At 70.3% G+C, this 9,945-nt stretch overlaps 4 protein-coding genes across 4 annotated transcripts; 2 read left to right on the top strand and 2 right to left on the bottom strand.

Annotated features, from left to right (window-relative positions):
* Positions 1-21: 21 nt before the first annotated feature.
* AURANDRAFT_18470 (hypothetical protein) lies at positions 22-1,374 on the bottom strand (the record flags this gene model as incomplete). Its single annotated transcript, XM_009034156.1, has 1 exon — positions 22-1,374. One exon carries the CDS (start codon positions 1,372-1,374, stop codon positions 22-24), a length of 1,353 nt encoding a protein of 450 aa, XP_009032404.1.
* Positions 1,375-2,435: 1,061 nt separating this feature from the next.
* Positions 2,436-3,146, top strand: AURANDRAFT_60809 (hypothetical protein; the record flags this gene model as incomplete). Its single annotated transcript, XM_009034341.1, has 1 exon — positions 2,436-3,146. The coding sequence occupies one exon, from the start codon at positions 2,436-2,438 to the stop codon at positions 3,144-3,146; it is 711 nt and encodes a 236-aa protein (XP_009032589.1).
* Positions 3,147-6,486: 3,340 nt separating this feature from the next.
* On the bottom strand, positions 6,487-6,828 carry AURANDRAFT_8569 (hypothetical protein; the record flags this gene model as incomplete). The annotated part of the gene is made up of 1 exon (XM_009033894.1): positions 6,487-6,828. A coding segment is annotated over one exon (342 nt), but the record flags the coding sequence as incomplete, so codon positions are not given.
* A 1,568-nt stretch (positions 6,829-8,396) lies between these two features.
* On the top strand, positions 8,397-9,557 carry AURANDRAFT_60807 (expressed protein; the record flags this gene model as incomplete). Its single annotated transcript, XM_009034342.1, has 1 exon — positions 8,397-9,557. The coding sequence occupies one exon, from the start codon at positions 8,397-8,399 to the stop codon at positions 9,555-9,557; it is 1,161 nt and encodes a 386-aa protein (XP_009032590.1).
* Between the last annotated feature and the right edge of the window lie 388 nt (positions 9,558-9,945).

Raw genomic sequence — 9,945 nt, 5'->3', positions numbered from 1 at the left:
GGGGGGGGGGGGCGGGCGGGACTAGCGGGCGAAGGCGACGGGCGCCTCGTCGACGACGAAGACGCCGTTTCGCACGTTGTCGAGGCACTCGCTCACGATCTCGATCATGACGTCGAAGTCCTCCTCCTCGAAGAGGAGGGGCAGGCGCACGTCGAAGGCGCGCGAGATGATGTCCGCCGTCGCCGGCAGCCCGCAGTCCGGCTGGGGCCCGTAGCGCCAGTTCTTGAAGTTCCGCGCGTTCGTCTTCGCGCCGAAGCGCTCGACGGGCAGGCCGCGCGCCTCGCACTGGGCGATGAAGGCGTTGGCCCCGGCCTCGAGGTCGTCGCCGAAGACGGCCGCCTCGACGTTGAACTGGACCGAGTCGCCGACGATCGTGACCTCGTCGCGCTGGCTCTCGACGGACACGCCGGGGAGCGCGTCGAGGCGCGCGGCGATGCGGTAGTAGCGCTCGTTGTAGACGGCGCGCCGCTTCTCGATGGTGAGGATCTGGGGCCGGAGCATGGCCGCCGTCGCCTCGTGCATGCGCAGCGAGAAGTTGGGGATCGACCCGTCCATCGCCACATCCAAGGCCGCTTGCGACGGGCACCGCTCGTGCTTCTTCGCGAGGACCTCGTATGCGCCGGCGTAGGCCATGGCCTTGGCGAACTTGAAGTCGTCGTCGCAGACGAGGAAGCCGCCCTCGCCGGAGTTGAGCATCTTGTAGCTCTGCGACGAGAACGCCGCCATGGACCCGTGGTGGCCCGTGTGCGCGCCGTTCCACAGCACGCCCAGGCTGTGGGCGCAGTCCTCGAGGAGGACGACGCCCCGCGCCTCGCAGGCCTCCCGGACCTCGTCCATGGACGCGATCTTGCCCCGCATGTGCGACACGATGAAGTACTTGGCGTCCGGGTGCGCGTCCATCTTCTTGATCAGGTCGGGCACGTCGACGACGTAGCCCGGCGTCGTCTCGACGTAGACGGGCTCGCAGCCCGCGTGGACGATGGCCGAGGGCACGGCCGTGAACGTGAAGCCGTTCGTGAGCACCTTGTCGCCGTGTTCGGCGCCCGCGCACTTCAGCATGAGGAAGATCGCGGAGCCGCACGAGTTGAGGCCCAGCGCGAAGTTGTGGCCCGTGAAGGCCGCGAACTCGTCCTCGACCTGCGACACCTCGCTCTCCTCCTTGGACGCCACGTTATACCTGCGCGCGGCCGCCGCGTGACCGGAAGGGGCGGCGCGCCCCGCGCGGCGGCCGCGGCGCGCGCCGCGGCGCCCGGATCGTCGCCTCTTCGGACGCGGCGCCGCGCCGGAAGAGCCGGCCGCTCTCCATGCACCGCGCCGCCGCGGCCACGCCCGCCGCCGGCACCTGCGGAGGCAAGATTGATTGCCGTGGAACATTTCGCTTCAACCCCGACGCGACGGACGCCGAACGCGCACGGGATCGGGCATCTTGATGTTCTTCGTCAACGACCGCCCGACGCTGAGCGCAGCCACGGTCGGGAGGAGGCATAACGTCGCTAGCTGCATGATTCGCCCCGGAATGAACCCACGGGTGATATGCGACGACACGAGATCGCAGTCGTGTTCAATTGGTCGTGTTACGTGATTTGTTGAATTGTTGGCCAGCCGACACTGCGGAGACTGTCTTTCGTCCCCTGTTGTCGTTGAGAGTGCTCGTCGCCGGAAGCGCTGCCGGGACCATCGGGCAACCGGAGCCGCCCGGGCAGCGTCGGCCCGAGCGGCACCGCGTCGCGCGCCGCGAGCACAGGTCCCTGGACGAACCGGTGACCGGGAGTTCGAGGGCGCAGACTCGGAAACGCCCAGAAGCACCGCCTGGTTGGAACGACCGTTCGCGCGCGTAGGCGAGCCCTCCGCGCCGCCAGCGCGGTTGCCGCACCAAAACTCGCCCGGCTCCGAGTCGCCGCCGCGGAGTATGAGCGCCGGATTCCTCGGTAACTAAGAATACAGCCTGAGGGCAGTAATTACCAGTAATTCCTTTGAAATGGGAATTTCATTGGTAATTACTCAAGGTTGGGCAGGCCGACCTTGGCGCTGGCCGCGGCATCAGCTTCGTCGCCCCCAAACCACTCATTTGAGCATACGCGAGTCATGCAGTGACCTCTGATGGATCAAAACTGGTCGATAGAGCCAAAACTTGCGACTATTCTGTGAAATCGAGTGGTGTCCAGCTTATATGCAACGAAAATCAATGGACATGAGTAGTCCCATGGTGTCGTAATCCTCGGTAACTGATTTGGAGCAGCGGTAATTAATTACCTATGCATTACCGTCCTGAGTCACGGTATATTCTCGGTAATTTTAGCCGGCGGTCATACCGCGGAGAGCATTCGAGGCTCGGGTCCACCGAGGCGCCGGCGCGAGGCGGCCTTCGACCCGCGCGACCCGACGCGGTCCGCTCCACGCGCGCGCGCGCCGCGACGCAACCGAACGACGCGACGATGACGTGGGGCGGCCCCGACGAGAACCTGCTGCCGGACTGGGAGGCTTTCCAGACCGACGACCTCGAGTGGTACTACTACAACGCCAAGACCGAGGAGACGACGTGGGACAAGCCCGAGAAGCCCAAGCCCAAGCCCAAGCCCGCGCCCGTGCCCAAGGCCGCGCCCAAGACCGCGCCGCCCGCGCCCAAGCCCGCGGCCGCGCCCAAGCCCGCGGCCGCGCCCAAGCCCGCGGCGGCGGCGGCGGCGAAGCCCAAGCTCGGCGGCGGCCCGCCCGGCGGCGGCATGGCCGGCGGCCTGCTCGGCGCGATCCAGGCGGGCAAGACCCTCAAGAAGGCGCCGAAGGTGGAAGAAAAGCCCAAGCCCGCGCCGTCGAGCGGCGGCGGCGGCGGCGGCGGCGTCGCGGGGCAGCTGAACGCGATGATGGGCGGCGGCGGCGGCGGCGGCGGCGGCGGCGGCGGCGGCTTCAAGGAGATCATGCGCAAGAACCGCGAGGCCGCCGCGAAGCGCGGGTCGACGGCCGCGCCCGCGCCCGCGCCCAAGCCCGCGCCCGCGGCCGCGGCCGCGCCGTCCTGGAAAAAGCCCGAGCCCGCGCCCGCGCCGTCGCCCATCAAGGTCGCGCCCAAGGCCGCGTCGGGCGGCAGCGTCGAGGACCGGCTGGCCGCCATCGAGGCCAAGCTCGACAAGATCATGGCCAAGCTCGGGTGCTGAGCGGCGCGCGCGACGCGCGACTAACTCGCGGGCGGCCGGACTTAGTCGCCGTCGTCGTCGCCCCCGGCGGCGTCGCGGAGGGCGGCCTCCATCGCCGCGGCCGCGCGCGCGGACGCGAGGCGCTCCTCGTCGCTCAGGAACGACGCGAGCGGCGCGCCGTAGCGCCGGGACTTCTCCTCCGCGAGGGACGCGGCGAGCGGGTCGCGCTCCGCCGGCGGGACGACGCGCGGCGCTGGGGGATCCTCTTCCTCGTTTCGCAGTAGCGCCGCGGCGATCGCGCGCGACGACGCCCGGGCGTCGACGCCGAGCGCCGCCGCCGCGACGGCGACCGAGTGCGCCCAGCAGTTGTTCGTCACGAGGTGCAGGTCGCCGCGCCGCTCGAGCGCCGCGCGCTCCACGTCCGCGGGCTCGGCGGCGGCGTCGCCGAGCGCCAAGAGCCCGCGCGCGTCCGGCGCCGCCAACCGGCGGAATTCGCCCGGCGCGCTCCGCAGCGAGAGCAGCCGCGCGACCGTCGCCGGCGCGTCCGGGTCTCGCGGGATGAAATCGTAGCCATAGACGGCGTCGTCGATGCCGCTGTCGACGAAGACGGCGGAGTGGAGCTTTAGTGCCGGCGGCCCGCCGATGAGCGGCGTGATTCTCAAATAGACGCGGCGCGGCGCGGCGGCGTTTGCGGTCGCTAAAAGCAGCAGTGACGCGAGCATGCTCGTTGGGGTCAGCGGGAGGCTTGTCACCTAACGAGCTCGGCTCGAGCCACGCTCCTGCACATGCTGGCATGGTCAGTGCACGCAAAGGTTAACTCCCTTCAATAACTAGTCCAACGAGTCGTCTCGTCGATGGTGCGGCAGCCCGGGTGCCTATTGCCAGCCATGGAGCGCACGAATCGCAGCTGAGATGGCAGCCCATTGGCGCCGCGTCACGGGAAAACGCGGCGCGGTCGTGCGCGAAGGGCTGGCGCTCGACACGCCCGAGGTCGCCGTGCTGCCCTTGGGCACGCGCGTGCTCGTCGAGGAGCGGTCCATGAACGCGTCGGGCGTCGCGCGCTGCCGCCTCGGCGCGCCGGCCTCGGGCTACTGCAGCGCCAAGGCCCTGTCGCGCCCCTTGGAGGTCGCGCGCCGCGAGGCGCCGGAGGCCGCGGCGGCGGCGCCCGAGCGGCCGCCGCCGCCGACCAAGTTCGAGACGCGGCTCTTCGTCGAGGCGCAGCTGCAGACCCAAGCAGACGCGTGGCGCGAGCTCCACGGGACCGCCTGGTCCGCGGCCGACCGAGCGAAGACGTCGTCCATCCTCGACGCGCTCGCGGGGCTCCTCTTCAGAACGTCGGACCGCCTCGGCGACGTCGACTGGGAGGCCGTCGGCGGGCTCGCCGCGTCGGGCCGCGCGGCGCCCTGCGACGCGACCTTCGACGGCGACGGACGCCGCGAAGGCGCGCGGCTGCGGCGTCTTCGCGCGGCGCGGGCCCGGCGGCCGCGTCGAGCCGCTCGTCGCGGCCGTCCGCCGCCTCGCCGCGGCGGGCTGGCCGCCGGCCTTCCTCCTCGTCTTCGACGACGTCTGGACGCTCCTCGACGGCTGCTTCGCCGTCGCCGCCGAGCTTTTAGGCGGCGATGTCGTCCTCGAGAGCGACGTCAACTGCTGGGCGCTGCGGGCCGGCGCGCCGCGCGAAAACTACGTCGGCCGCGGCTTCTCGGCGCCGCACCGGGACCTCGCCTACGACCGCTGCCACGACGCGGACGGCGCGCCCCAGTCGCTGAGCCTCTGGGTGCCCCTCACGGCGGCGACGCGGGACAACGGCTGCATGCGCGTCGTCGCGAGGGGGGCCGCGGACGGGACGGCGCTCGTCGCCGGCGCGGGCGACGTCTGCTGCTGGGAGCCGTCCCTGCTCCACTGGGCCGGCGCCTGCGAGGCGGGCGAGGTGCCCCGCGTGTCCATCGGGGCGACGTTCCGGCGCGCGGACGCGCCGGCGTCGCGCTTCGGCGGGCCAAGCGCCGCGGACCCGTCTCGCGCGGGCCCGCCGCCGGCGTCGCGGGCGGCCGCGCGGGACCTGCCGCTCGCGACGCGGCTCAGCTACGTCGCCAAGGCCCTCGTCGCCTACGCGCACTGGTACCCGGGATTCCCGGGCTTCGACGCGTTACATCGATGTTGAGGTTCAACTTGAACCTCAAGCTCATGAGTCCGAGACCTATCGGCCGCGTGTGCTCTTGTGCATGCGGCTTCTCCGACGCTAAATCCCAAATAATAATAATAATAATGAGTCACTTGAGCCTCGGAAGAAAGGATGAACTGAAGATGGTGGACTGGGCAGCTACTTGCGGCCGGCGCCGACGAGTGCCAGGCCGTTGGGCAGCCCCGTGAAGCATCAAGCCATGGCGCCGACGTTGCACGAGTTTCTCACGGCCAACAAGAACTTCTTCGACCTCGCGTGCATTCGCCAGCTTCGTCGCGCTCTGGGCCCTCATCGCGCGGTACACGTAGGGCCCGCGCGCGCTTACGGGGACGTCTCCGCCTGGGCGGGCAGCACGCCGCCCTGGTCCAGGAGCCCGGCCGCGGGCGGCGCGGGGCTCGTCGACGCGCGCGCGCGCGCGGCGTTGGTCACGAGCATGCGCACGGCGATGTCGCGGACGTCCGGCGAGGAGAAGAGGCCCTCGAGGAGGCGCACGGCGTGGTCCTCGCGCCGGAGCGCGGCCTCGGAGCCCTCGGCCTCGGCCTCGATGTCCTTGAGGAGCACGCCCATGCGGAGGAGCCGCTGCCGCGCGATGAGGACCATGATCTTCTTCAGCTCCGGGAAGAGGGCCGCGAGGCGCCCAAAGTCCGCCGTCGAGATGGTCCAGAGCTCGCAGGGCTCCAGCGCCGCCGCCGTGAAGGGCTGGAGCGCGACGCCGTCGAAGATGAGCGGGATCTCCCCGAAGTAGGACCCGGCCTCCATGGACGCGACGTGCGCCTCGTCGCGGTAGAGCTGCACGGCCCCGGCGTCGATGAAGTAGAAGCCCGCCGGCGGCTCGTCGCGGTTGATGATCGTCTCCGCCTCGAGCACCTTGAGCGGCCGCAACAGGGGCACGACGGCGATGGCGATCGCGCCGCGGACGAGCGTGCCGTTGAGCAGCGGCGACGACTCGACGAGCCGCGACACCAGATACAAATTGACCTCGCGCCGGAGCTGGGGGCTCAGCTGCCCCAGGATCTGGTCCTCGTCGAGCACGCTGTGGCTCTGCCCCCCCGTGCCGAGCCGCGCCTGGCCCCGCCGGAGCCCGCGCGCGTGCTTCGCGTCCAGGTGCCTCCGGATCCGCGTCCGGAGCTCCGCGGGGATGTAGTTCTTGTCCATGTAGTCGTTCGTCTCCGCGAAGAGCACCTCGTACTTGGCCGACGGCGAGTCCAGACTCATCATGAAGGCCGTCAGCGAGCCGATGATGCCCGCGAAGAGCGCGGCGCCCAAAAGCATCGACAGCGTCGTCAGCACGACCTCCACCGTGCTCAGGGGCATGGCGACGCCGTAGCCGATGCAGAGCATGTGGGAGTAGGCCTTGAAGACGGCGTAGAGGTACTGGACGGACTTGGGCCGGTGCTGCAGGCCCAGGAACCCGACCCAGGTGCGATCCGCGTCGAAGTCCTTCAGACGCGCGGACAGGTAGAGCAGGCACGCGTCCCAGTGCGCGAAGAGCAATATGGAAAACCCCAGCGCCAGGATGCGCACGTGGCCCTCGTGGAGGCCGCTCAGGTAGAAGTGCGAATACCGGAAAAAACGCGCGACGCGCGCGAGCCGCAGGAGCCGCGACAGCCGCGCGATGCGGCCGATGCGCGTCGCCGAGTAGACGAGCGACTGGTTGTCGCCGCTCGAGTTATCGTTCGTCGCCGCCGCCGCGAAGGCCTGGACGACGTCTAATGGCAGCGTCGCCACCAGATCCGCGGCGAAGCCGCTCCGGAGGTAGCGCGCGCGGATCCTGGCCGCGTCCATGACGACGACGCCGTCCTCGATGAAGCCCGTCTTGAACGCGACGTAGATGTCCGCGATGAAGAAGCCGTCGATAATCAGATCAAAAAGGAACTTGAAGGTCCAGACGTTGAAGCCCGGGAAGAAGGCCAGCTCCACGGGGAGCTCGATGGCGCAGTAGAGCGTCGCGATGAGGACGAGGAAGATCCACTTCATCCTAAAATTGGAATTCGGGTGCGTCCAGGGCAGCTGCTCCGCCGCCTCGTGGTTCGCGTTCACGGCCGTGCCCCAGAGCTTGCGCGCGAGGCCGTGGCGCAGGGACCGGTCCCGGAGCAGGCCCCGCGGCGTGAGCCAGCCGCTCGTCGGAGCGGGCCGCTCGTCGTCGCCGTCTTCTTCTTTCGCCTTGCCGTGGTGGTCGTAGGCGACGTCGTTGCTCCGCGACCGCGCGAGGATCGGCGGCACGGTGCCGCCGCTGCCGCTCCGGAGCCGCTCCGGCGCGAAGCGCGCGGTCTTCTCCGCGGGCGCGGGCCCGTCGAACTCGCCGGACTCGCACTTGAGCTGGTTGATGGCGTCGGCGACGGTCCGGCGCCGCGCCGCGGCGCTCGAGCTCGCGCTTCGCGAGCCGCCCAGCGACGACGCGGGCGACGCCGCGCCGCTCGCGGGCTCCACGCGCAGGAGCTCCGAGACCGCGCCGTGCAGGTGCATCTCGATCTCGTCCGGCGACAGGATCGGCGAGCCGCGCTCCTTGGAGTGGCGCGGCGACTGCATGCCGTGGAGCCGGCTCGCCTGCTTCTTGAGGAACGTCGCGATCTCCGCGTCCTCGTCGCGGGGCTCCTCCTCGCTCACGGCCGACAGGCCGCCCACGTAGCGGCTCGGGCTGCCCCGCCCGGGCGACGACGAGCCCCCGCGCGCCGGCGACCTGTCGCCGTCGGCCTGCGCCGGGGCCAGCTCCACGGCGAGCGGCACCTTCGCCTCGTCGTCGCCGTCCGGCGCCATGGTCGACGACCTCCAGGGGTGGTGTGGGAGACCTCGTCACAGAGGGCTGGGTGTAAAATTGAGAAGGGGGTGTTTCCCTGCAACTTACTTGATCAACTAGCATCGCAGCGGACGCTGCCCGCCGTGTGCGCGCAGCTCGTCGAGGCCGCCGCGGCCGCGCCCCGGGACACGCGCGCGGCCGGGCGCGGCGTCGCAAACGGGTCGCGGCCCAGCGGCGCTGAGCGGCCATGCTCTCGCGGCTGCTCCCGTCGCGGGACCAGGTGCAGATCCGCATGATGGGGACCAAGGTCCTCGTGAACAAGATGCACGGGAGCATGAACCCGAACGGGCGCGAGATGATCATCGACGGCTGCGACTCGATCACGCGGCGCGTCAAGTGGCAGCTGCTGCGCGAGTCCCACATCAAGATCCTGCACGAGACGTCGGCGATCGAGCTGCTCCTCGACATCCTCAAGCTCTGGATGGAGGACATCCCCGTCGCGCTCTGCGCCGTGCGGGCCACGGGGCGCATCGTCAAGACGGGCAAGGAGGCGGACCGCGTCCTCGAGCTCGGCGGCCTCCTCCTCGCGGAGCAGTGCAAGAACCTGCACCCCGACGACCCGGACATGGGCAAGGCCGCCAAGGACCTCATGCGCACGCTGACGCTGCGGAGCGGGTCCCTCGCGCAGAAGGAGATCCGCGTCTGCCGCTTCTGCGCCATGAACAACGTCGACCTCGACGGCGCGAAGGAGCTCGCGCGGCTCGTGAACTCCGAGAAGCTCTCGGGCGAGACGAAGGTGAACCTCGTGAAGAAGAAGCCCGGCGCCAAGGTCGACATCGCGACGCTCGTGCGCAAGGTGCTCAACCACATGCGGGCCCACGTCAACGACCGGCGCGTGCAGGACGCGGGCCTCGAGGCGCTCATGGAGCTCAGCAACGGCCACGACGACAACGGCGCGCTGCTCAAGGGCAACGCGGCGGAGATCGTCGTCGAGGCCATGTCGTCCCAGCCCGACTCCTACGCCGTCCAGTGGAAGGGCTGCGCCGTCGTCCAGTACATGGCGACGCGCCTCGCGCTCTCCGCGGAGCTCGGCAAGTACGGCGTCGTCGCGGAGCTCAAGCGCGTCTACGACGACTACGAGAGCGACCGCGAGGTGCGCCAGCAGGCCGTCTGGGCCCTGGGGGCCATCAGCAACGTGCCCGACAACGTGCTGCGCATGCAGGAGAAGAAGGTCTACGCGTGCGTCTCCGACCTGTTGGCGAAGATCGAGGACAAGAGCATCCTGCCCGAGGACAAGGTCGCGCTGCCCATCAGCCTCCGCGCGGTCTGGAGCGACGAGCAGCTCGGCAACTTCATGCTCGCCGCCGTCGAGCAGCAGGCCGCGGAGGAGAAGGCGAAGATCGCCGAGGCGAACAAGTACAGCTCCTACAAGAGCGCGTTCCCGCGGAGCAAGCGCGGCAAGTACAGCCGCGTCTCCGACGAGTTCACCAAGGGCGTCCCGGGCCTCGTCGACTAATACTTATAGAAGTAGGCCGAGCTCGCCCGGGCGAGCGCGGGGCCGGAGCGGCCCTCGGCGATCTCGAGGACGGCCTCGACCGCGCTCCGCCGCCGCTTCTTCGCCCGCCGCTTCTTCGACGTCGTCGCGCCGCTCGCGACGCTCAGGTTCGGGTCGAAGTAGACGTGCTTCTTCGCCCGCTTCGGCGACGCGCGGAGCGAGTCGAGCGCCTCGCCGCGGAAGCGGTCGAGGAGCGCCGCGAAGCCGCCGTCGTCGGCCGGCGGGCTCGGCGGCGGCGGCGCGGGCGCCCGGGGCTTGGGCACGTGGAGCGCCGGGTCCACGCGGTCCTGCGTCAGCGGGAAGCGCCGGAAGAGGTCCGCGTCGGGCTGCGGCGGCGCCGCGGCGTCGG

The sequence above is a fragment of the Aureococcus anophagefferens genome (assembly GCF_000186865.1).
Source record: "Aureococcus anophagefferens unplaced genomic scaffold AURANscaffold_1, whole genome shotgun sequence".
Lineage (NCBI taxonomy): Eukaryota > Pelagophyceae > Pelagomonadales > Pelagomonadaceae > Aureococcus > Aureococcus anophagefferens.
This window is presented reverse-complemented; position numbering and strand designations above follow the sequence as displayed.